The sequence below is a fragment of the Rhinolophus hipposideros genome, assembly GCF_964194185.1.
Source record: "Rhinolophus hipposideros genome assembly, chromosome: 22".
Taxonomy (NCBI): domain Eukaryota; kingdom Metazoa; phylum Chordata; class Mammalia; order Chiroptera; family Rhinolophidae; genus Rhinolophus; species Rhinolophus hipposideros.
In genome coordinates, this window is record NC_138068.1 from 40,005,348 (window position 1) to 40,031,400 (window position 26,053).

Below are 26,053 nucleotides of genomic sequence, written 5' to 3' on the forward strand. Positions count from 1 at the left end.
CACCCTCTCAATTCTTCCTGGCACCAGAACCCGGAAACCTAAAGTTCTATCTACCATATCCACCTACTCACAATGATGGAAACAATAACGCAGCAGGATCCTCCGTGTGCAAAATAGAACTCAGTGTAGCCTGTGTCAGTCTCCAGAAGGTTTAAAGGGAAGCACTAAGAGGATGGACTCATTTTGCGTTCTCAGGTCAGAAAACCCCCAGCACTTACCATAGCCATTAACTCGAAATGTAGCCCAGTGCATTGGAAATTTAATGTGATAGTAAATGATTAAAAAAGGGGAGGCAATGTGCTGTGCTGGTTAAACATAATATGTCGTGCACGTATTGCACGGGATCAGAGTAGATAGTCTTTATCTGGAGAATGGGGGGAGGTCCAGGTGGGGGTGGCAGATTGGAGGCGATTGCCAAAACCTCATCCAGTTCTTGGATGGTGTTATTCATTACTTGCAGAGACAACAGAATATACTGACTACTAAACAACATGGACACTTGGTGCCTGGGACACCAGATTTATCATCTTGCCTCTTTTCCCAGGAAGTGGGGTTGAGGCTGTCTGTGCAGGGTGAGGATAAGATTCACGGAGTGGGGTTTGCTGGTAAGTCATGAGACAGGCAGGAGGAGTCCTGCGAAGGCAGGCGAACCAGCTGGTTTTGGTTGTCCAGGCAAATTTCAAACCGGCCGGACTTGTTTCTTGCCACAGACTGAGGGGAAAGCAGACAATCCGAAAGAGGCACTTTGCAGCTGGAATTCAGACAGTGCTTTAACTCCTATGTCTCTGGAGGAAATATATTCTCCCTTAGCTGTGGAAATTGTGTGTCTTCCATTTCCTTCTCTACAAAATGACAGGGGTAGACCCGATGTTCCCCAAGCTACTTGCAGCAGCACCAGGTGTTCTGTGACCTCCATGGGATTGGTTAGTTTTTTTCTCATAAACTAGACAAATGCACAATAATTTTTTATTAGAGACTTTTCCACTTCACATTCAGAGTAGATGCAAACCCCGTGGAACTTTAGCTGGGGGGGTTTCTCTTTACCCTTTGCATTACTGAGCTAAAAATAAATTGGGAGTTCAGGTTGATGACAGAAGAGTACAGAAGAGCACTTCAGTAGCACTGATTTCACCCACATCCGTGAAATACAACACTGTGAGGTAGACCCCAAACTCTGCCGAAGACAGACACGACCCCTCCCTGCATATACACCACAGGGGCTGTTGGGTTTGCTTGAAGAAGTGATACCATGATATGGATTGTCAAGGTCCTAATCTCTCACTGTAGTGGGTTGTGTGGGAGAGCTGGGCTGTCGTTTAACCTTTAACATCTCTTTTCGTCTTTTTCTTGCCACATTTAAGAATGACTCTTAGCATTCCACAATAACTTTTTTTTTCCAGATTACTATTACTTATTCTTGAATGCCATGTTGGCTAACACTGAATTTATGAAATTTCAAAGACATTTTACTTGGCACTTTTTTTAAATAGGAAAGAGAAAAGGCAAGATTGTCTTTATTTAACAATGGTGTATATGGTGTTTAACCTGTGCCAGGCACTGTTCTAAGTGCATTACAGCTGCCAACTTACTGAATCTCCTCCCTACCGTATGAGGTAAAGCGCCAATGTGACCCTCATTCTGCTGGTGTGGGACCCATGTGATATGGTGAAAAGTCTGACTAAGGAGTCTGTGGCTTCTGTGCTGAGGTCTCTCCCTGATTTTTAGAAGCATGGAATGGTGACTTTGCTTTTAATTCCTCCATTTCGCTCAATGATGTCAGGAGAGCCAGATCATGGGGAGGTAGGGTAAGGAGGACTTTGTTTTGTTTCCTCAATGGAGGCAGAGCAGAGCTTTGACCACAAGGAAACAGCAGGTCAGCCTGGCGCAGAGCAGCCCAGAGGGCAGAGGATAGCAGGCATGTGAGGAGCAGAGCTGCCTCAAGGGAAACCACTATAGAGAGAAGAAGCAGTCAGCCCCTCAGGACATTGGCTGGGCATGTTCTGGTGGCTGCACAGATGCCTCACAGTCACCTTCCCTTGTGGCCTCATCCTTGGTGAGTGTGAATTGTGTTATGGCCTCACCCACCCCACCCAGAGTAAACAGGAAGTGTCTGGTGTCATTTGAAAGCAGAGAAGAGCCTAAACAATACTCGTGTGCTAATAATGGATACATCTAGAGTTTTGGTTGGTGACAAAGTTGCAGCTGCTGAGGGAACTACTGAGATTTGTTGCCTGCGTTCAAAATAGGAGGATGTGAATTTCCAATCCAGGTTAGTGAAAGTGCAGGTGTCACTTTTTCTCTCCGATAGTCAGTTCTCGCTTCCCAACCCACCAGGCCTATCAGCATCGTCTGACATGGTTGATTCACCCTCCCTTCCTAGGACACTTACTTGGCTTGGCTCCAGGGACACCACGATCCCTGGTTTCCTCACCTCACCTGCTATTGCTTCTAGCCTCCTGGCTGGTTCCTCCTTGTCGCCCTGACCTCCTAACCGTAGAGAACCCAGAGCTCAGGCCTTGAGCCTCTTCTCTTCCCACACCCCACACCCTCCTCTTTCTCTCACTAACATTGAGCAAGCTACTTAAAAATCTTTGTGCCTTAGTGTCCACATCAGTAGAATGGGGATGAAAATAGAGCTTTACCTCAGAGTTATTAGGAAGATTGAGTACATAGCTATAAAGGACTTCACACCATGCTGATACGTGGTAAACACAATATATTGTTTACTAAAAGATCTCTAGAAATTTCCCAGGTAATCCTAGCTAGTCTTGTGGCTTTGATAACATTTCTGTATTGGTGACATATATCCCTGGCTGGTCCTCTCTTTGAATCCAGGTGTTTGCATGTAGCTGTCCACTCAGCCTGACCTTTGGTACCTCAAACAAAAAACCAAGACTGAACCCTTGGATTCCCTTCACAAACCTGCTTCTTTCCTGGTCTTCCCCATCCCAGTAACCATGATTGTTCTTGGGTCTCACAGTCGTCCCTGATGCCTCTCCTTCTTTCATAATGGTCCTCCCATCCGTCCCTAAATCCTGGCAGCTCTACCTTTAAATTAGGTCAAGGATCAGACCACTTCTCTCCAGCACCACTGCAGTAGACGCCTGCCTGATGCCCTCTCTGCTTTCACCCTGCCACATTCTCTGGGCCGTTATCTAAGCAGCATAGAAAATGACCTGACTTTAGTTAATCTAAATCTAAGTCTTGTCAGTCGTGTTCAAAGCCCTTCAATAATTTTTCATTTAAAACCAAATTCACCACCACGGCCTTCAAGACCCGGGATCTGACTCCTGACAACTCTTCACCATCTCTTATCTTATAATCTCTTCCCCTCAGTCAGTCTGCTCCAGCCCCACCAACTTCTTGCCAAGCGGGCTCCTACCTCCCAACCTTTGTACGTACTATTTATTCCCTATGCCTGGAATGTCCTTCCTCCAGGAAGCATTCACCCTTGGACCCTCCCTTCCTTATGTCATCTTATCTGGCTTTACTTTTTTAATATAGAACATGTACAGATCTGCCATGTATTCACTTGCTTAATTGTGCATTTTCTGCCTCCCAGCATTAGAAGGTAAGCTCTATGAGAGCAGGGGTTTGGTCTGTGTTCAGTGCTGTTTTTCCACTGCCTAGACTAGTGTCTATCGTATAGCATCCACTCAACAAATATTTGTTGAATGGGTGAATGAAAGATGCCAGCTCTTTGGAGATCCTAAAAGTATTTGAGCATCAGAAGCCTCTTGCAGCAACAAGACATCACCTGTAAAGCAGTTAGGGGACCCCAGCCAGCACATAAAAAAATAAAAAGTTGAAAACGTGTGACAGGCTTTAAGCTTCCTTCCTAGAAAAGAAGAGGGATCAGAACTTCTTTTCCCTGTATTCCAGCCATGCTTATTCTTTCAATTCCGAGTTATAGGCTGTTGTAAAGTTTGCCAGCTGAATAGCAGCTGATAAAATCTACCCCATGCCCTCTGCTAATGTTTCCCAAAAAGAAGCTAAGAAACCAGAAGGATGAAGAATTTCTTGTGCTTTCTCTAAATGCTGTTTCTTATTTTCTCCTCCTCCCCACTCCACCCCTACCCCGAGACTAGAGTATGAGAAAATAAAGGCTGTTTTACTCTCCCCTCCCTCACCATGACCTCACAGTCCATTTCTGGTTGCGGGAAGAATGTCTCTGTTTGGGCAGGCACCCGAGGCCAGAGGTAGGCCAATACTCCACCCTCATCACCACCTGGACCCATCACCCATAGGCTAAAACAAGTCTCTAAATCAAACAAAACAGCTTCATGAGATGAGGCTCAGGCTGGGTTTGCAGGCTCCCTGAGGACCCTGGCTAGATAGGCCATGGAAGTCTGTGCTACCTTTGTTAGCCCTCTTACTCTCCCTTACCTCCTAGATTTCTGTTGTCACTTGCTGGTACACTGCAGCCCAGTTTATCCTGGGTCCAGAGTTTTCCAGAGTCATTATGTCAGTTACACGCCCAGGGTCCTGACACACCCCACCCCTGAATCAAACACACAGAATTCAAAAATTCCTTGACCAGCTCTGCCCAACGCAACATTGTAGCCATGGGTCACCACCGTGGGCTTTTTCTGGAAGGGTCTGTTGCCCAGGAAGTTCTCAGCTTCCCAGCAGCTATACTATCACTTCAGTATTGAAACCGCAAACAACTCAGGCTGCCGGTCCCTGTACACCCCTTCACTTCTTCACTTGACTGGAGGTTAGAACACAAGATTAGAAGAGAAGAATGGTGGCTTACAGTCTAGCGAAGAGATGCCCACATTCCACGTTAGGACATCTCTAGTAGGAAAACTATGGTCATATTAGTTGCTCTATGGCCTTCAGAATAAAACCCATTCTCACTAATGCTGCTTTTTAAAAAGATTCCACTGACGTAAAACATTATTAAGAAAAAGCACGCAAATAAGTATGCAGCTAGATGAATTTTCACAAAGTAAATATACCACATAGCAGCACCCAGATGAAGAAACAGTATTCTCAGCAACCCCAAGAGTAACCACTTTTCTGACTTCTATTGCTTTAGATTAGTTTTGCCAGTTTTCGAACTTTATAGAACTGGAATCATACTGACTTCTTAACTCTGACTTCTTTCATTCAGCGTTTTGTATAGTATTTAATTGTGTGAATACAACACAATTTATCCATTCTACTGTTGATGATTTTGAATAACACTGCTATGAACAGTCTTGTGTGTGTCTTTCAGTGAACACCATGACATGCTTCAGCTAGGAATATAGGAGTGGAACTGTTGGGTTGTAGCATGGCTATATAGTCGATGTTAGTAAATAGTGCCCCAGAGTTTTCCAGAGTCATTATATCAGTTACACGTCGACCAACTGTCTGGAAGTTCTGAATGCTCTGTACACTTGGTATTGGCTATTTTTTCATTTTAGCCATTTGGATGGGTGTGTAGTTTAGGGTTTCTGAAACCATGATGGATGAAGACTGGTACCTCTATGTTGTGACTCAAGTACTTATCTCAGTGCTGTGGGACTCAGGAGTGGGGACTCTTCAGTTTTAATAGAGCATCAATTTACGATTTTCACATGTCTGAGTTCAAGGCTAGAGTCATGGGAATTCTGAGCTCACAGCCAGTTCATTGGGTGATATTCATGGAAACTGTGAAGTTATGGAAAGAATTACCTGGAGGGAGGAGATGAAAAGAGAAAGTAAGCCAAAAATTATGAGAAAAGTATAAATACATATGTACCTTTTATTATTTATATTTCTACTTATGAATCTTAGATTATAAACCTGCAGCAGAAAAAGACTTTCAGTGAATTTCTCTGCATCTCTTAGATTCTTTTGCTTTACTTTGTTCACTACTATATAGAGAAATATTCCACATCTTATGAGTTGATGTGGTCAAAGCCATTAGCTACATCATAACTAAAAAATGTATGTACCTAATCGGATACAGCTATTTTTGGAATTTAAGGTCTTTTAAACTGAGAATACATCGACATCTAATACAGTTTCCCATATTTAAAAACTGTATGTCCTCCACTTCAGTGACTTCAAACACAGAATTTAACGTCACTTCTTATCATTCCTTTCCATCTTTTCGTCTTGAAACCTCAGATACAAAGTGATTATTTTTCATTGATATATAGCCACTTTTACTTTTCTGAAGATTTTGAAGAGTGTATTCACGAGGTCATTAGGAAGCAAGTTCAAGTCATTAATGCAAAAATCATTTTGCATTTTGTCTTCTTACACAGTATCTGTGTCGCATGCAGTGTTAGCCAGCAAAACAAACATTTTTCTCTTTTGCCATATCTGGAAACCTGCATACACCATAGGGTTCAGGACTTGGAGCACATCTGACGGTCCCACAGCATCTGAGAGCAGGCCACTCTCCTAGAACAGTCACACACCTGTTGGAAAGTTTGGTTTTCTTCCTTTTCTGTGAGCTCCAGTCTGGTTCAGTAGAACATGGGATGCTCACAATCATTTGCTACGGAATATTAGATGTATCATGCAGTACCTTAGGTCCCATGAGAAATTTGGTGTTATCAAAGTTTAAGCTTTCCTTTTACACATAATCTGGTTCTAAGAACTGTAAATGCACCTTAGGTCCCATGAGAAATTTGGTGTTATCAAAGTTTAAGCTTTCCTTTTACACATAATCTGGTTCTAAGAACTGTAAATGCACATTTCCACTAATTCTTGGGTGTTTGTCAGTACTGCCTGTTCATATTCTTTCTCAAAGAATATCTGATGGGAAACAGGATAGAAAAGCTCTTTCACTTGGGTTGAAATTGTGTTCTGAAAGATAGTTGAAAATCCATTTGTCTGAAACACTCAAGTAATATCATAAACACAGCTGTTCTTTCCTTCAGTGGAAGGAGGCCAGGTAGGGTGCTTGGGGTGGGGTGGGGGGGATAGCTTTGTTCATAATTAGAAGAGGTCATGTAGCGGAAATAGTTTTGCAGTAAGACATTTTCCTATCATGCCCATTGAGGATATTTTGCTATGACTACGTTGATCAATTTCCCCCCCAATCCCTTAAGGTGTTTCCTGATTTCAAGGCACCACAGTGTTTGGAATATGGTTTCAAGGAATTCTATGAGATTGACTAACTCTTTGCTCATACTGTTACCAATGTAGCAACAGTTAGGTTTACAAAAATATTTATTGAGTGGGTGCTATTTGCCAAAATACCTAGACAGTGAAGTCTGAAAATATACATGACCTAAGCAAGAAAAAATTGTAAACAAGTATCATATAATGGAATGAGGACATAATAGAGGAATATACCAGATGTCCTAGGGACCTCAGGGAGTAAGCAGGTAATTGCAGGTAGGAGATGGTTTTAGGAAAGAGGAGACTCGACATTAGCCTTAAAGAATAAGGTAAATCTCAAAAATGCCTCAAACAGCTGTTTGGTTGTCTTGATTGACAATATCTCTTCTATTAGGTAAGGTTTTTTAAAAGAACATGTACGATTTCTTTTTATTATTATGAACTTAAAGCATGTACATTGTGGAAAAATAACAATGGAAAAAATGAAAAAAATAAATATGACCATGAACCCAGTTCCTGAGATAGAACCACTTTTGATTGTTTGCTTTATTGCCTGTCTTACTTCTTTGCCTTCGTATGTATTTTTCCGGTGTTTTTCTGCTCATTTAAATGGTAGATCGTGCATGATTTCACTGACTTACAAAGATGTTTTTGATCATCCTAGAAATGCACAATGTTTCCTAGAAGTTGGTTCCAGTTTTATTGAGGAGTAGCACCTTCCAATTGAGTGGCTGGTTTCTCTAGGCACACACAATAGCATATTCTAAAGGTTTCTGGTTTTTTTCTCTTTATATACGAGGTGCCAAAATTATGTATACTAGTGGACACTTTGCTCTGTGTTGCTCAAGCAGTAATCAGAAGTGTCTGGACACTGATGTAACCACTTTAAGCACCTCTTGTAATTGCAGAAGTCAAACGTGACTTGTATTCATCTTTTGTTATCAGTATATATTGAATATACAATTTTAATACAGTTTTCCTTTCTTAAAATGTGTATACATTTTTTTCTCAACCTCTGTGTTTTATCCTCTACTGACCTTTTTTCTCTGTAATGTTGGTAGTTGATTCTGCCACGAAATATCTGCTTGGTTAGAATGTAGTTGTGATTTAATCTAACTATGAAATAACACCAGTGTAACCCAAAGCACTTAAAGATCAAGAACTGCAAATCCACGAAATGCTTGCCTTTCTGTAAAGCCTGGTGTGTGCCACTGCTCAGGCTCAAAGGTCAGCGGGCCAAGACTTAGAGCCGCCTGGCTCCTTCTCCTCCTGTTTTCAGCTACAAGGGTACCCAGGACAACAGGTTCTTTGTTTCCATTTCTTAGTTTTACAGGAATGAATGAAGGCCCCTGCCAGCATTGGCTTGGTATCTGCCCTTTTCATCTGTAGCTGAAGAGTCCACGAGAGGAAGCAGTTCATAAGCAAAAAAAGTCACCAAATCTTTCTCCTCTTGTAAAAATGGCAGTGCTTCCTGCCCAGAGGCAGATACATGTTTTTGTTCCCACTTCTGTGTTGTTCTCTCCTCCTAGTCCTCAGTAGACACAGCTGAAAAACCACCAAAGGCCGTAAAAGTTTTCACAAAAATCCTCCTGCAAGATGCTTTCAGAAGTCTTTTTGAAGAAGTCGAAGCCTCCTCCCTCAGAAAACAGCAGCCCTTAGCCACACAGAAGTAAAATTCACAACACAAAATACATTAGTTGTTTTCCTTTCGAAGTTTAAGGGGACAAAAAAGGCCCCAAGGAATTAAAATAACTTGTGTGTTGTAGGGAAACTGCACAAGTCAGAGAATTGGTCCCAAGTTCAGTTCTATCAATTTCTAGTGTTTTAACCTCAAATAAGGAGAGAAACAGGATGACCTCTAATATCCCTCACAACTCAGGTAAATAGGCCATGAACCTTACAAGAATATCCCCTTCCCCAGGCCTCTTTCCATCACTTTTCCCATCTTGGGTGGTGGGTAAGTTTCCTCAGCTCACCTGGCAAATTTCTCAATAATAAACTGAGAAATTAGCCAGGGCCCCATGTGGAGCCAAAATGAATTTGGGCCCCCCTTCTTCTCCTGACTTTAATTCAGCTTTGTAAATTTTAAAGAAGTGTTTTCATGATTAAATATGTTAAGCTATCAAGTACTAGGTATTTTTTAAATTGAAGGTTTTCTGGGAATTTTTTGTTTGCTGTGTATGTACCTATTTGTTTAACAAAAAATTGGAATTGGTTCTTATGGTAGAAGTTTTTATCAGATGGATCTTTCTGAGGTTGCTTGGGCTGTTGCTTTCTCTGTCTTTCCATATGAAAGGCCTCTTCTAGTAACGTATTTTCAGAAACCATTGATCACAGACCTATCACTTCTCTTGCCCCAGTTCCAGGAAGCCCTTGGTTCATCTCCCACCATGGCTGGCATGTTGGCAACTGCTTAGAATTTGGGGTATGTTTGCTTTCCTCTTGATACGCAGACAAGTATCTGCTGCTCCAGGAGCAAAGCTATAGTGGACACAGGACTGCAACTTCTGTCTGGTCATTAGTTCTTAAGATCACCTCTGGCACTGGCCTCTTGTAGCTGGAAGCCCTCCACGGTGCCATGTCCTGGGCTGCACCTTCTTGCCATGGCAGCTGGTTGAGACGATATCGTGTGAAAAGGCTTTGTTAGGCTGGCAAGTGCTTAACACAAGCAGATTAGGAAGGGAGGCCCCAGAGAGGCAGAATATACATGGAAATTTCAGTACAAAAATATCAAGAGAAGTAGCCTTTTATCCTTTTTGTTTTTCATGTAAAAGTTGAGGATGGCAAGCACCAGAGTCCAGGGGACTAGACCCTAATGATGGATGGAGACCGGTTCAGGTACAAGGACCAGCCAGGAGCCATTTTCCAAAAGGTTCCCATTTAACTGACCAAAAAAAAGCTCCAGAATTTTGTCTACAGAATAGTCTTTGTGTCATAGAATGGAAACACATTGCCTTGTTTTCTTTTTTTGAATTTCTAAAAATTAGGAGACAATAAAAGAGACATTCTGGAAACTGCTGAACAGAATCTTTACTCATAGTTCCAAAGACATTCCTGACTCTTATAATCAGTTCTTTTCAGGTTTTGTTTTAATATCAGATTCCTTGTTTTCCATCCTTAGAGATGGGGAAACTGAGACTAAACGTAGTGGCAGGCCAAGGCCTCACAGTTAGGAAGAGTCAACTCTAGCTTTGATTCAAGTATGACTGCAAATGGTCTTTCCACCAAACCACTGAAGATTATGAGGCTAAGGGGAGACTAGAATCAAGGTTGACTAGATGGAAACCATGACATTCTTTACAAAAGTAAGCAACTTGATATTGATGCATTCAATATGATGTGCAGGAAATGGGTGGTTTTACCTCCAGGCAAATGAGAACTCATTGATAGCTGACTGCTAATGCCCCTTTTGGTGTGGGTGTGGGGTTCCCACTTTGGGTTTTTCCATACCTCACTTGGTACACCTGCCTTAACTGAAGGCAGCTTTCCTGCCAATACCGTTTACCCCTAAACTTCTCCTGTGCTCATCAAGCTGGTGTACACCAAACTCTTTTGTTGGAACCTAAATCTCATCCTCAGTGTTGGAATAAGACATTCTGTATTTGGGAGCCTTGAATGGAGCACTTATCACCAATGTCCTGTGTTAGTGGGCATAGAATTACAATTCTAGGCTAAAACTCAATGTTGATTTTACACCCAAAGCCACCCCTTACCAGCTGATGGGAGGAGGTTGGAGGGCTGTCCATAAAGGAAAGTTATGAGCAATGAGGAAGGAGCTGCTAAAGGAGTTTGGATTTATTGTTCTGGAAGAATTTAGGCTACTTGCTTTTCTAGCCCCAGGCCTTAAGATGGCCAAAAGCCAGGGGACTCTTGGTAGCTGCGGGATTTTTGCCACCCATTTCTTGATAAACACAGAGACGAGAACCCTTTGTCTCCTAAGACTGGAAGTGAGCAGCCAGATTCTGTTGCAACCTGGTTGAAGAAAGGCCTGAATCTGAGGTTATGCATGGGGGGCCCAGAAAGAAGCTAAGGGAGAGACCCAGTGTCCACCACGTTTCTCATTGCCAACTGAGCTTCTCCCCTTACTCGCTCACAAGGAATAAACCTATTGTCTGCAGATCACCTCCTACCCAGTCCTCATCGGGTGTCCAGAGCAGGTATTTTATCAATGCCTGCTCTGGGCTGGGCCTGAGTATGGTCTGAGGGGTGAAGCCAGGCTTGTAAGAGAGAGAGGTATAATGCAGAGTAAAATGGAGTAAGTGCCTCAAGGCATCGACACAGTGAATAAAGAAATTACCTATGCCTAAATTTACTTGTGTAGCTGTAGGAGACAGGGGCGGTTTTGACAGGTGGATAGGAGCCTATTATGGCATGGACAATTAAGAACACTTGAACACAGGCAAGGAAAGAGCTGAGCGATGGCAAATAAATGCATTTTTCAGTATGATCTTCCTCCTTGAATCAAGGAGTGAGATTTGTAAATATTAATACAGGAAAAATATTATGTTCTAATCCAAATTATTTTATCCCACATTTCTTCTGTTGTGCTACAATTTTTCTTTTATTCATGTACCATCTTTACTATTCATTTAGTTAATATTTTTCTTTAACTCACCTTTTACATTTATTTTAAAAAGTAAATTTAGTAAGCCAGTCATGAGACAACAAATACTGTATGATTCTACTTCTATGAGGTACTTAGGAGTAGTCAAATTCATAGAGACAGAAAGTAGAATGGTGGTTGCCTGCAATGGGGAGATGGGAAAGAGGGGAATTATTGTTTAATAGGTATAGAGTTTCAGTTTTGCAAGAGGAAAAGAGTTCTGGAGGTGGATAGAAGTGATGGTTGTACAACAATATGATACCTCTGAACTATAAAATGGTTAAGATGGTAAAGTTTATTTATGTTGTGTGTATTTTACCACAATTAAAAAATTGGGGAAAAAGTTAAATTTAGTATCTCCACCATACTTGGGAACTCTACTAAATACATTTTAACTGTTAAAATTAAGTACTAGACATTAAAATAAAAACGGTGCCTCCATATAGTGCCTTGATATAGCCAATACTCTTTGAGAAATGTCAATTTTTAATAAACCGTTGACATGTTATAAAATATCGGAATTAATCCACACTATCCTACAAAAAAATAAAGGGTTGGGTTTTTTTTCCTCACTTTGTAGCAAGACTGCAGCTCTTTGTGTTAGGGACACAGGCAATGTGGTGACTCTTAAGCCATAATTAGGTCCTAGGCAAAAGCAACTTGAAACTCTGGGCTCTGCTTTTGTTGTTTATTTTTGTTTTGTTTTGTTTTCTTGACACAGTTAGCATTCTATTGATAATAATTAGCCCCATCAATTCAATTCGTCTTGATTCACTCTATGACTGTTTATTAGGCACTTACCATGTAAACAAGGAAAAACTATTGGTTTTCTTAAAAGTCTGGAAGGTCCATTGAGGACCTGCAGGGAACCAGCCCTCAAGGCTGAAGAGCAGTGAGTCTTTCCTAAGGGTTATCAGGGAGCACATTGCTGGAAATCCAGGTAGGACCTGGGAAAGTAAGACCTGAGTGGAGCCTGTCATTCACCCCTTCAAAATTCCAAATCTAAAGCAGCCCTTGTGGATTACTCAGTACCACATCGAATGCCAGGATTGGCCTGGAAGGAGCAGGCAAAGCAATCAGGGATCCCCTCCCAAAAAGACAATTCCCTTCCACACTTTCGTAAAGCCTGACATAGGAGACCATGGGTGCCTGGGTCCAGGATCTAGGGAGCCAGGAAGGAGACAAAGGCCAAAAGCCAAGTATTTTTTTGGAAGTTGTGATAATCTGTCTTTCAAACAGTCCTGCTGACTCAGTCAGCAAACTGTCTCTCCAGATGACTTAGTTTACAGATCCCATTAATTCTGTAAGTAGAATCAAAACAGAATACCTAAACTATAAGGGTGACTTTTCCTTGAAGATAGATTGCAAATGTACCACATTCCAGATGGGTTCTTGTTTGTGCAAAGGCACTTGCATCACACATGCACACACAGAAGGGAGTCCAGAAACCATGGAATAAGGTTTAGGGGTGTATTACTTGAGCAGAGTCACCACCCACCTGATTCAACTCCACAGAGGACTTGCCATTCGTTCTATGAGAACTTTTCAGAGTTGTTAATTGACTAAACCAATCTGTTTTCAGTTGTACTATGATCTAAGTCTGCTATAGAAAGGAAAATTCTTAGTATACTTTAGATACTTAATTGAAACAGATTTTGTCCTTCAAAAATAATCAGGCGCATCTTATCACAGATGTTGATACATATTGTCCATTTAAAATATATAATTGTTCAGCTTAATGAAGGTGTGTTTTTAACATACATAGAGAAGATTTGGGGGACTTTTTGTTTTTTGTGTATGCTTGTTTTGTCCCATGTCCTAACTGAGGACAGAGCCATACAGAGCACTGCACTAGTGTGGAGATCATTAGCCAAATGGTTGTGTACCCGCCCTTGGTGGTGGAAGTAATAAGTTGGCATTTGGCCTTATATCAAGTCCCATTAAACTTAATTTTTGCTATTCAACAAAATAGGATTCATATGTGTGTGTATATATATGTATATATATACACACACATATATATATATATATGTATTATATTCTTTTTTTTCCTCCCCTTCTTCCGCCCCCCCCTTCCCTTTAGGCCTTTGTTTCTCAGTCTAGTTGTGTAGGACACAGCTCCCTGACCCATGCTGGTACTGTGAGCCTTGCGCTCCTCCCTCCCCCTACTGTCCCCTGGCTGAGGAATTCGGTGGAGGGTTGGCTGCTCATAGCAGCTCTCTAAGGCTGCTGTCCACTCGCCACCTGTCTCTCCTGGCAGCCCACGGCAGCCCTCGGCAGCTCAGCTCCACTCCACGGAGAGACGTTGTTCACAATCTTAGCTGTAGAGGGCGCCGCTTACTGGCCCATGTGGGAACTGAACCGGCGACCTCCGCGTTGGGAGCACTGCGCTCCAATCACCTGAGCCACTGGGCCAGCCCACGTGTTCAGATATATATAGAAGGTTGTTGACTGTATTTACTTCACCAGTATTTCTTCCACAGAAGCAACCTCACGTCAAACTTTTACGTATGTTACATATAGCTTTATTAATTGTCTATGTTATATGATTTGTTTGAAAAACGACTGGACTGTAAAGTCAAAGTGTATACCTCTGCTGTGCTGTTTGGGACGGAGCTTGGGAAGAGGGAGTGATGTACTGGGAAGGACATGGGAGCCTTTCTGAGCACACTGACCACTAGGAGCTGCGCTGATCGGGCGTGCCAACCTCGGGAGTTCTGGGTTAGGACAAAGAAGAGCATCATTTGAAAACTGCTGCAAGTTATTGGTTTCTTGGAGGTGAATCTGATTCTGTGAAATGCCTGTGCTACATTAGAATGCATTTTCTGCAATCACTTATTCTTACACATGCCTAGGCTCCTATTGGCCCTGGGAATGAAGGGAATACAGGTAAGAGGAAAAGCCACTCTCATCCCATACTCTGAAGGGTCTTAAATTGGGTGTGACAAGAATGTAACTGGTACTGGGGAGCCCTGCCCCATAAGTGGGTGTAATATGCTTCAGAGCCATGAGGCCCAGGTTGGTTGGAATGGGGACAGATGAAATATACGAGTTTTCTAGTATACCCCCAGAGGCACCTTACATTTGTGGGGCATTCAATAGCTGGCCCAGTATTTTCACATGTGGGTGTGGGTCTCACTGAATCCATACTTGAGCTTCATCTCCCCATGAAATCAGGCCTAGACATTTGGAAATAGTAGTAATAGTTGAAAAAAATAAATGAATTTTATATACATAAAAGCCCAGTGGGATGGTAGATATTTTCCCCAACCTATTATTTTGAGAAATTCCAAACATTACAGAAAAGTTGCAAGAATAACACTGTTCCCTTAAATTCACCAACTGTTGAAATTCTGTCATGTTGTCTTTACCTCTATACTTTTTCCTTCTTTTTTTTGGGGGGGGGGCTAGGGAAGGGCTGAGCATTTGACACTTACTTTTCAACATTTCCACACTTTTCCCCTAAATTCTTCAGTATGCATCTCTTAAGAACAAGAATGTTTTCCTACATGACCACAGTAAAATTATCACACTCAGGAGATTAAACATATAATATTATCTAATATACACCCTTATTCAAATATCCCTAATTATCCTTTATGGCTGTTTGTTATTCTGATACCATATGTAATCAATTCCATGCACTTAATATAGTAATTGTGTCTCTTTATTCTCCTTTTAGCTATAATAATCCCACAGCCTTTTTTTTTTTAATTGAATGATATTGTCATTTTGAAGATTTAAGGCCAGTAGTTTTGCAGCGAAGAAAGTCCCTGAATTTGGATCTGTCTGGTTGTTTCCTCTCGTGTAGATTTAGGTTAAACACATTTGGGGGCAGGAAGACTACCCAGGTGATAACATTTGTTCCTGGACCAAACCAGCTCCAAATGCTCAGTCGTGGCTAGCCAAAAGACGGTTTTACAAGGAGGAACTTTATTGCCAGCCAGCAAGCAAGAGCATACTGGGAATCGTTCCCAGAGCAGTGCGTCCCCAAAAAAAGTACCTAATCCATCTTTCAAAGGGGAAATCAAGCATAAATATGGAGGTAGACTTTGTCATTGCACGTGTAGGTGGGGACATTCCAGCTCACATGCAGTCAGAAAACATGACGATACATACATGGCATGTTCAAAAATGGTGGAAAGTCTCCGCCGGTGGGTGGAGATTTCTGTATTATAATGAGAGTATAATGAGGAAGGTTCATGAGGAGCTCACTGGGGGGCCCTTCAGGCTGTCTCAGGATGCTCTATCTGGCACAGGCAGTTTCAGGCAGTTTACTCCCTGATCCTGCAAAACATCCTGGGCTTCTTCCTGGAAAATAGTTCTGGCAATCACTGGCAGTCAGAGATTGTGTAGGTTTGGATAAAATCTGACTAAGTCTTGGTCTTTCTGTGACCCTTTCAGCAAATTACCAGATAGCTTTACACTTATAAATTTTAGCATGATCTAAGTGAGCTTATGTGTTAATCAAGGCAAAGTCCAACTTGAAACAAAGCTAATGTATGCTAGGCTACTGGCGAGGCTACCTGTGTGGGGTAGGGTCACCTCCACAGAACATCACATTAGATGAATTCTTGCTTCCATCAGTCTACAGGATGATGAAGATACCACTTTCAGATTAGAAAGACGAAGCTCAAAGAAGGAGGGGGGTCTCTCGTGCCTACATTCCCACTATAGCCATGTCATCATACATTCTCCTGGATTATATCACAGTGGTTTATAAACCACTCATTTTTTGTCCTCCTTAATATTTGCAGGCAGATATCTATCTTAGGAATCACCAGTTTCTGTCAATCACATCAGCTTCTGTTTTAGGTGGTACTCCCTAAAAGCAGAGCCTGACAGGGATTCTTTTTTTAAAGATTTTATTGGGGAAGGGGAACAGGACTTTATTGGGGAACAGTGTGTACTTTACAGGATTTTTCCAAGTCAAGTTGTCCTTTCAGTCTTAGTTGTGGAGGGCACAGCCCAGCTCCAGGTCCAGGTCCAGTTGCCGTTGTTAGTTGCAGGGGTGCAGCCCACCATCCCTTACGGGAGTTGAACCGGCAACCTTGTGGTTGAGAGGATGCGCTCCAACCAACTCTGAGCCATCTGGCCACCCGGGAGCTGAGCGGCAGCTCTTTGATTTCATTCTAGTTGCGGAGGGCGCAGCTCGCTGGCCCATGTGGGAATCCAGTTGGCAGCCCCGTTGCCCCGAGGTCGCACTCTAACCAACTAAGCCACCCATCTGCCCCTGACAGGGATTCTTGTGCAGTGATTTATTGAGAGAGGCTCTCAGGAGGAACCTGTGAAGCACTGAGGGATACAGGATGGGCTGGGGAGGAAACCAGGCAAAGATATGGGGCCAGCTGAAGTGTAGCCTCAGCCTGCTCCCACAGGAGCTCTGAAGCATGCATAGCACCGCAGAGCTGTCGCACCTTCAGGCGAGACCGCTCCAGTACAAGTGGTGTCGGTATGCCATTAGCATCTGCTCCCAGGGGAAGGCATGATTTCCCAGCTATGTTCAGGAAAAGGGGTAGCAGGGGCATGGGGACCCAATCTGATAAAGGGGGACTGGGCAGGGCACCAAGAGCATTCACCACCGGTTCAACATTTTCTTCATTAGTTCTTTTCTGAAGGTTGTCCTTCAGGTTGGTTGATAAAAGACCATTTGTTTCGTAATAATAGGCTATAAACCTCAAATGGCTGGCTGAATAAAGGCATTGGCTTAGTCATTTGCAAAGGCAAGGTCTAATTTATGGTTGATCCTTTATGAGGATCTTATTCACCATCTCCCTGTTGAGACACCTAGGCTGAAGTCAGTTGTCAGAACAAAGGCATTTTAGCTTCTGAAAACAACTGAGCTGTCACAGGATCTACCCTTCTAAGGAAGATGTGTCACCGTGTTTACTCTCAGCACACATGAGTGTCAGGACTATTGTTTTAGAGATTGTAGAAGTTGGTCTTGATAAAATATCGCCAGGAATGAAATGTTTATTTGGGTTCTGAGTTCTTTCAATGGCACATTACCCTCCCCCCCCAAAAAAAAATCCTCCTAATTGGATCTGAGCTCAAGTGTACATTTCGCTCTTGGGTCTCAAGCAAATTCTCCTCAAAGCGCTCCTCACACTGGCAACATTACTCAGAGCTTGCTAGAAATGCAGAGTCAGGCCTACCCCACACCTGCAGGATCAGAATATCTGGGGCTGAAACCAGGATTCTGTGGTCTTAACAAAACCCAGGAGATTCTCATGTAGGTTCAAGGGCTGATCCAAAGCAATGGTTGTAAACTTAGCTGCATGTCAGGATTGCCTGGGGAAATTTTAAAAATTCTGATGGCTGCACCCTACACCATGCGTCTGGTTTATTTGATCTGGGTACAGTCTGGTCATCAAAACATTTTTAAGCTCCCGAGGCAATTTAAATAGGCAGACGTGGTTGAGAATAACTGGTCTAAAGTTGCCTCTTTTACCTTATGTGAAAGGAATTTTACCATCAGCTTCATTCTGGAGAGTGTGTTCTTATAGCTGCAAAGATTCACTTCAAAATACCCAGAGTCCTTGGAATGGCATTTGCAGAATGAGAAACTGCCCCTTTTTTGGCACAGATTCTCCTGTCGGAAAACTTGTAGCAGAGGTAAAGAAAAACATTCACATATTTGAGAGGAAACCAAATGTAAATCTTGAATGAAAGCATAAGATTCTTTAAATATGTAGAAAGTCAAGAATGTGTAGGGGAGAAGTTAGGCTATCGTTGTGGGTTTTGGGTCTGCATCCCCAAAAATGATCACCTTACATTGGCTTCTCCTATATTCAATCCAACTTCCTAGGCGTGGAGGGGTCCACATGGAAATTAGTCATCTTCTTCCCCAATTTTCACCTTACATTTGGAACCATCACCCATCTTTCTAAATGTTGAAAACTTTATCCAAGCCACGCATTTGGGTTTTGGGGGTTTAGACATGTGAAGTCCGTGAGTACCCCAACCTGAACTTGGCCCTTTGGACATGAATGATCAGGTCTGATGGCCAGCTCATGGAGAGCCAGGGAAAGTGAGAGTTCTGATTGTGGTAGAGGGAAAGAGTTCCCAGAGCTGAAGCAGCCTTGGATTGGAATTTCTACCTCTCTCGCTTAAGAGAGGCATGTCCTTGAGCAAGACTACTTAGTAAGTCTGAGTCTTCCAGTCCTCTCTTTTTTAAACTGGGATCCTAGTAGCTTCTTTCAGGGCTGTTGAGAGGAGTAAATGAGAAAATGTTTGCAAAGGGTCTGGCCGACTGTAGACACCGCATAGATACAAGCAACATAGTCTATATTTATGATCTTATTCATTACCTGCAGAGTTGGGTGAATATCAGGCCACTTTAATTTCTAGCTCTGCCATCTCGTGGCTATTTATAACTCTTGACTTGATAATTTCTTGGGCCTCAGTTTCCTCTTTCATAAAATGATGGTCAAACATTCAATAACAGGATTAGAGTAGACAAAGGCGACAATGGAAGTCAATGTGATATATTTTTTTGAGATTTCATTCACATAACACTACAATTCAAAATTTAATGTGTGCAATTCAGTGGTTTTCAGTATATTCAGAAAGTTGTACAACCATCAGCGCATCTCATTCCAGAACATTTTCATTACTTCAAACAGAAATTCCACATTCATTTGCAATCACTACCCATCCTACATCCCTCCCCAGTCCCAGGCAGCCCCTAATCTTTCTGTCTGTCTATATTTGTCTATCTAGGTATTTCATATACGTGGAATCATAGACTATTTGTCCTTTAGTGTCTCGGGTTTTTTACTTAGCATGATCTCTTCAAGGTACATCCACATTGTAGCGTGGATCAGTACTTCTTTCATAAAAAGGATGAATGACTTATGACTGAATAAAATTCCGTTGTAGGTATATACCACATCTTATTTATCTATCCATTAGTTGATAGAAATTTGGGCTATTTCCATTTTATGGTGATTATGAATAATATGAATATGTTATGAATAGCATAGCACCATACCACTGTAAGGTTTCATTATAAATAGCATTAGTAATAAAAATGCCTACATGTATGAAAAGAAATGAAGTCCAATTCATTTGGGCACAAAAATGAGTGTGTGTGTGTGTGTGTGTGTGTGTGTGTGTGTGTGTGTGTGAATGTTTTGTCCTTGCTTTTAGAGCATGCCATGGTCATGCTTATGATATAGTCTTTAGGACCTCATGGTTCCAATATGGGATTTAGCACTTAGGGGTCTGTGTTCAAAGGAAAAAATGTTTTATGCCAGTAGACAGACTAAACAGGATTTAGGATGTTTAGAATCTTTTCAAAACCAGGTTAGAAGTAGAAAGTTGGGTCTGTGGAGTGTTTTTGAGTACTCTGTTTAACATTAGAGATACAGAGTGAAATATAACATAGTGTCTACCCTTAAAACTTTCAGTCTGAAGGGGAGGACAAATGAGGTGGTGATGACAAGATGGCGTATATGCTTTGACAGGCTAGTCTGTGATATTGTAGGACAGCTCTGTGTTAAGAAAATTGTGCCGCAGCCATTTGACCCTTGCCAATTCTCTTTCTCCTAGCATGGTAAGACACAAGGACGATGGCTATTCTGAAGAAAAGGATGTGAAAACCTGTCCCCGGGACTCTGGCTATGACAGCCTCTCCAACAGGCTCAGCATTTTGGACCGGCTTCTTCACACCCACCCCATATGGCTGCAGCTGACTCTGAGTGAGGAGGAGGCGGCAGAAGTCCTACAGTCCCAGCCTCCAGGGGTAAGACTCAGAATCACAGGGAAACAGGTTGAGGCAGGCAGGGCTGCTGTGTTCTTAAGGAGAAAAACTTGGAGTTCTAGAAAGTTCTTTCCAGCCTATAGGGAACATGGTTCCCAGTGTGTTCCTGGGTTGCAATGCAGGGAAATTCTGGAAACTATGAAGGCAGCTTCCAGGACCAGAGCCCTTCATGATTTGTCTTTCTGTCTTCATCTGCTCATTTAATATGGGAAGTGCAGAACTCAGCAGGAAAACGGGGAATCTAGGTAATGAGGGACACTGGCCAGAGACCCTGGGCCTAACTTTTTGAGATGCAGCACTGAGGATGAGCCTGGCTGCGCGGTTTCAGTTGCCCCTGCTGTTTTACTTTCATTCTGAGCCTGGGAACCCTGCCAGGACCCAGCCATCCAACTTGGGACCCAACCTTCAGAAGTTCTGTAGTCATAGCCTTGTCTGCCCTGGCCGCTGCTGCTGATTTTTCCCGGACTTTCTCAGTGGCTGTCCACATGGGTCAAAGTCCAATTCAGTTTCTTTAGCTACTACCTGCCCAAGTCCAGTCTCTTCTTAATCAAGACCATGCTATAACTCTATAGAAATTCCTCAAAAAATGTTATTCAATGATTGGTATATTCTTTGCTGTCCAATATGGTAGCCACTTGCCCCATGTAGCTATTTAAATTTACATTAATTAAATAAAATTAAATTAAAGATTTGGTTCCTCAGTTCCACTGGCTACATTTTAAGTACTCACTAGCACAGATGGCTGGAGGCTACCAGACAGGATAATGCAGAATATAGAACATTTCTATCATCACAGAGAGTTTTATTGGACAGCCCTTGTATACAATGTCTACTTCCAAAAAAGAAAAATAAAAGGATAGCTACAATAAATCCCAGATATAATAAGATTTGAAACAATACATGGCAAGAGATAGAAATTAAGAAGTGGATGGAAAGGGAAGAAGGAAATTCCATCGGTAACTCGCTGAGGAATGTTGTGATAATTGGGCATGAAAATAAGCTATTGAGTTTCCAATCAGTCAGAGGCTGTCTGTTACTGCTTTTTGATTTATAAGTGAGTCTTTGTTTCTCATCTGACAGAAACAGACAGGACTAAGAACTCTGTTGGAACATGCTCAGGGTGACGGATGCAGTATTTAATCATCTTTGCAGAGAATTCCTTGGCGAACGTGCTGTGTTGTTGCCTCTGGTTTCGGTCTATATGATCAAGACCTCCTTCTGTGAGACCCCCACTTTTTTGGAGGTTGAGTTGTCTGCTCTTGCATTTCAGCCAAAAATGCTGAAGAGAGAGGTGGCCCTGTTGCTAGGCAGCAATTCCCCTCTTGGTGTCAGGCACATCCATTCCTGCTGAGACCTTGTGGGGAACAAGTCAGGCGGGATGTTCTCTCCAGTCACCTGCTCCATCCCTGGGTAGGGCCTGCCTGACAAGATGGGGCAGGCTGAGGGCAGGGTAAGGACAGGAGCAGTGGATCAGGATAGGCCAAATGCACCAGAAGTGAGAATGCTGAAGAGAAGGAAAAGCAGGCGTGAGAGGAAAGGAGATTTGAAAGACCAGCCGTGGTGCCATGGGTACTTGGTGTGCCAACATCCTTGATTAATTTATAACCTAAGATGGGGGACAGAAAACTGTTTCTGTACAGGGCCAGAGTGTAAATATTTTGGGCTTTGTGTGTCTCTATCACAACTACTCAACTTCGCCTTATCGTGCAGATGCAGCTATACACAATATGTACATGAATGAGCGTGGCTGTGTTTCAGTAAAACTTTATTTACAAAACTAGGTGGCAGGATGGATTTGGTTTGCAGGCCATACTTCACTGACCCCTGATCTAAGGCTGTAGACATTCAGGAAATAAGATCTAGAGGTTGTACTCTCCTCGATCCCAAGGCTCAAAGAGTTCACCACCAGCTTCTTTTCCACCACCCCACAGCTGCCTCCAGCAGTGCTTTGGGTTTTTACCCATCAGGATAGTATTTAGAAAATATCTGCTTCAGTTTTACAGTGTCCCAAAGACACTGACTCCTAAAACTGGCTGCTAGATGAATTCCATGCCTGCCTTCCCATGGGTACTGCGAAAAAAGAGAGAACTCACTCTTTACCAGACACCAAATTCCCATAATCTCCACTTCCCTCCCAAAAAGAAACATTTCTTAAGAGCCATTGACTGGTCACATGGACTGAAGTGAAGATTAGGTGGAAAAAATAAAGAATAATAGGGGAGTGGAGAGCAGTGTCCAAATGCAGAGGAAAGAGAAGTAATTAAAGAAAGAGGACAGGATAGGATCCTTGGAAAAGGATCATGTACTACAGAAGAGAACCGGGACTCAGCCAGGCGGCCACACTGCACACTCCAGGGAGCGCCATTTGACTTGTAGTCTAGGTAAATGCTGCTGCCTGGAATTGTGCAGGGCATAGCCTGCAGAGCAGTCCTTGTACGTGGCATACTTGCCTCTGCAGTGACTGGGGTCAGAAAGGAGTCCTGAGATAGCAGTATTGGGAGTTGGGTTGGTGTAATTGTGTGTCTGAAGGAAATATTAGGACCTGGAGGGAGGTGTCAAAAAATGAAGTGAGTCAGGAATAAATGAACCGCTAGCTTTGATGTTGGCTGTAATGAATTTCAGAACATCTCTCAAATGTAACAGTCATTTTTCGGCTCCAGTGGATTGTTGTCATGCCTGGTCTTGCCATATCATCCCACTTTCCAAGAGAAGCGAGAAATTCATATTTTAATGTGAAAAACAAAAACACTTCTGCCTTTTCACTGTTAACAACAAATTCAAATTTCTGTTGTAAATACACCCATGAGCCAAATTTTAGCCAGTGAACTCCTAATTCACCACCCAGGTTTTGGCACGTTGCCTGTGTTTAAAATCTGTATTTCATCAACCAAGATACCTATATAAGACAGGCTGGAGAATGTGTAACATAAAAACAATTCACCAAACTGAAAACACTTCTGCAGACTAAGGGAGATCTTACCTCATGGAAAAGCTTTTGTTGAAGGGAAAATAGGATTCTATGGAAGCCAGTTCTCAAGGACAGGCATCGGTGGCATCACTGCTGATCACCCCTTTCTCTGGGAGTAGACTGTCTTGCTTTGAGCCTTGCGGTTCAACTATGAAGAGGATTCTATCCATGGATATTGAGTGTGCAGGAAATTATATGCCCAGGTTCTAACCTTCTAGATGTTTCTTAAGCTTGAATTTCTTTTCCCTCCTAGATCTTCCTGGTTCATAAATCCACCAAAATGCAGAAGAAAGTAATTTCACTTCGCCTGCCTTGTGAATTTGGAGCCCCACTCAAGGAATTTGCCATAAAAGAAAGCACATACAGTAAGTGGTTGGTTAGGTCCTGATTGATAGGTGGACCTCAGGTCTCTTGAGCAAGTGGAAAGAACCTGCACTTTGAGTCAGACAGATGTGGGTCTGAGTCCTGTCATTGTTGCTTGTTTACTGAATGACTGAAAGGCAACCAACCCTAGGAACCTCAGTTTTCTTATCTGTATAATAGGGTGATAGTAACCTCAGAGAGTTAACAATTCAGTTAAACAACCTATGTGCAAAGTATGCAGCCTACTGCTTGGCGTATGACAGAAGCCTAATAGAAGTTGGTTGGCTTCCTCACCCCCTTCTCAGTTAAGCAGAGCATGGATTTGGTGCCCAGATTTGCTGATGACTAAGCTGCGGGGCACGCTGCGCCTTTTTATGGGATCTAATACTGAAACATGTATCTGCACATCTTCATGAGTCGTCCTTGAGCAGATGTGTTCCCTGCAGGCAATCACTGTTCGGTTTTCTGTGATACAGCTAATCAGAGGCAGGATCCAGCCCTTTGGAAAAATTAACTAAAGTTTTGAGGGGACAGTGGTGTTCAATAGCACTGGTTTTCTTTCCTGTTATTCCATGGTCATTGGAAATGTGAAGGCCAAGTTTTAAATAAAAAAGGGAACACAGTTCTGAGGTACTGCCAGCCTCCAAGAAGGATCAGAAGATGGATCTGCAACCCAAGGGGAAGGCTTCCTTGAAATCACAGGGTAGCAAGCTGAGGTGTGAAGGCCAGGAGAGGTGAGTTTGGAAGCCCGTTGACTGTTGCAGTAGCAATACTGAGACCAGGAGTCTCACTCCTTTTCAACCTAAGCAAGCCTCAGTCCCTGCATTTGAAGAACCCGAAGGTACTGAGGTCAATTTAAGGGCAGATTTGGGATTATACTCAGCCCGGAGTTCATAGTCTCACTTAGCCAAATGGCCCTTAACTGCGTCTGGAGGAGACATATCCAACTGTAAGGAAACCTGCCAGCCCCTGTGTGATCAGCCTGTGTCCTGCAAAGATTTTCCTCTAGGTCTCACAATGTGACTGATGCCAGGGAAAAATTTCCACAAGCAGACACACAGTCTCTGAACCTGGTAAATGATTCATACTGTTTATTTACATTAGGAGGTAATCAGAACATAGATTTCAAACCTACCATTTTAAAGACAATAAGTTAAATATAAAGTGAAAAAAGAAATGCTGAGTTGGCTTTTGAAAGTCTGCTAGCCAAGAAGTGATGGACCTAACTGTTTTTTTTACATTCATTCTAGTATCCAGAGTTAACCATTATAAGTTAGTCTGGAAGCCCCTTTCTTCCCCTCCTAACATAAGACAGTTAGTATTGGTACTATAAAGCTTTCTGGTATTCATCTTAGGTCCCTCCCAGATAAAGGTTTTTCCTCCCTATTTTGTCAAGACTTCTCTCACTTCCCTATTCCTTGCCAGGGGACTTAAAGTCGTCGAAAGAGCTAGTATGAGCAAAGCATTAAGGGAGCCATAACTAGTTACCACAGGTCTTGGTCCCACCATCATGGCCCCTTCCTGGCCAGGGCCTGTCTTCTCCACAAATTGAGGTGGATTGGAAGAGGAAGGACTTGCTATAAAAACAGATACATTTGAATAATGTGGCTTAATAATAAGTACCACCTCATATTTGTATAGACTGCTTTCACATAAATTACTCCATTTTTTAAAATTTCAGTTCCCACTACTATCGTTCTGGGAGACAAGGAAAGCACTCCTTTTGTCCATTTTACAGATGAGAAAAACAAGTCTCAGAGACATTAACCTACCCTAAATGGTTCCCTCCCACTTAACTCACTAAACTGTGGTGTACATGTGTATGTTTCTGTTTCTCTGTGTGTCTGTCTGTCTCTCTGTCAGAAATAGTGTAGAGGTTTCTGGTACATGTATAAAGACATAGGTGTGTTTTGGGGTGCTACAGAAATACTAAATGAGCAAAATAACACAACATAAGCAAATAATAAGCAAATAAGTGAGGATATAGAATATTATAAAAGGGAGAAATACTCATCTGACTCAGGAAATGAGGAAATCTTCACAAAGCTGAGGATATTTAGAATATTTTTGGAAATGTGACTGCATAAGTGGCATCTTGGCCGAGATGGTATGAGGAGTGATTGGCAAATACATGCATATCTGAAGTCAAACCATGTATTGTTTCACCATTTGGAAGATATATAAAATGGCACACACAGCACCTTGCCAGAACATTTCTTCTCCACCAGGAAGCTTGTGCATTTGGTGGTCAGGGGCGGGAGTATTCTACGTAAATGGGTTTTATAATCTTCCATACTGAATTTAAACACAA

The 26,053-nt window shown here is 42.4% G+C and overlaps 1 protein-coding gene across 10 annotated transcripts in view; it reads left to right on the forward strand.

The window, feature by feature from the left end:
* Positions 1-26,053, forward strand: part of RIN2 (Ras and Rab interactor 2) — a 248,212-nt gene that overhangs the window by 179,580 nt on the left and 42,579 nt on the right. For 9 of the 10 annotated variants that reach the window (XM_081034405.1, XM_081034406.1, XM_081034404.1 and 6 more), the window contains 2 exons: positions 20,201-20,393; positions 23,633-23,744. In XM_081034405.1, the coding sequence (XP_080890531.1) occupies positions 20,201-20,393; positions 23,633-23,744 (305 nt within the window). Of the gene's footprint in view, positions 1-18,161; positions 18,263-20,200; positions 20,394-23,632; positions 23,745-26,053 lie in introns of those variants that run through there. The other variant, XM_081034408.1, reaches the window with a different exon arrangement.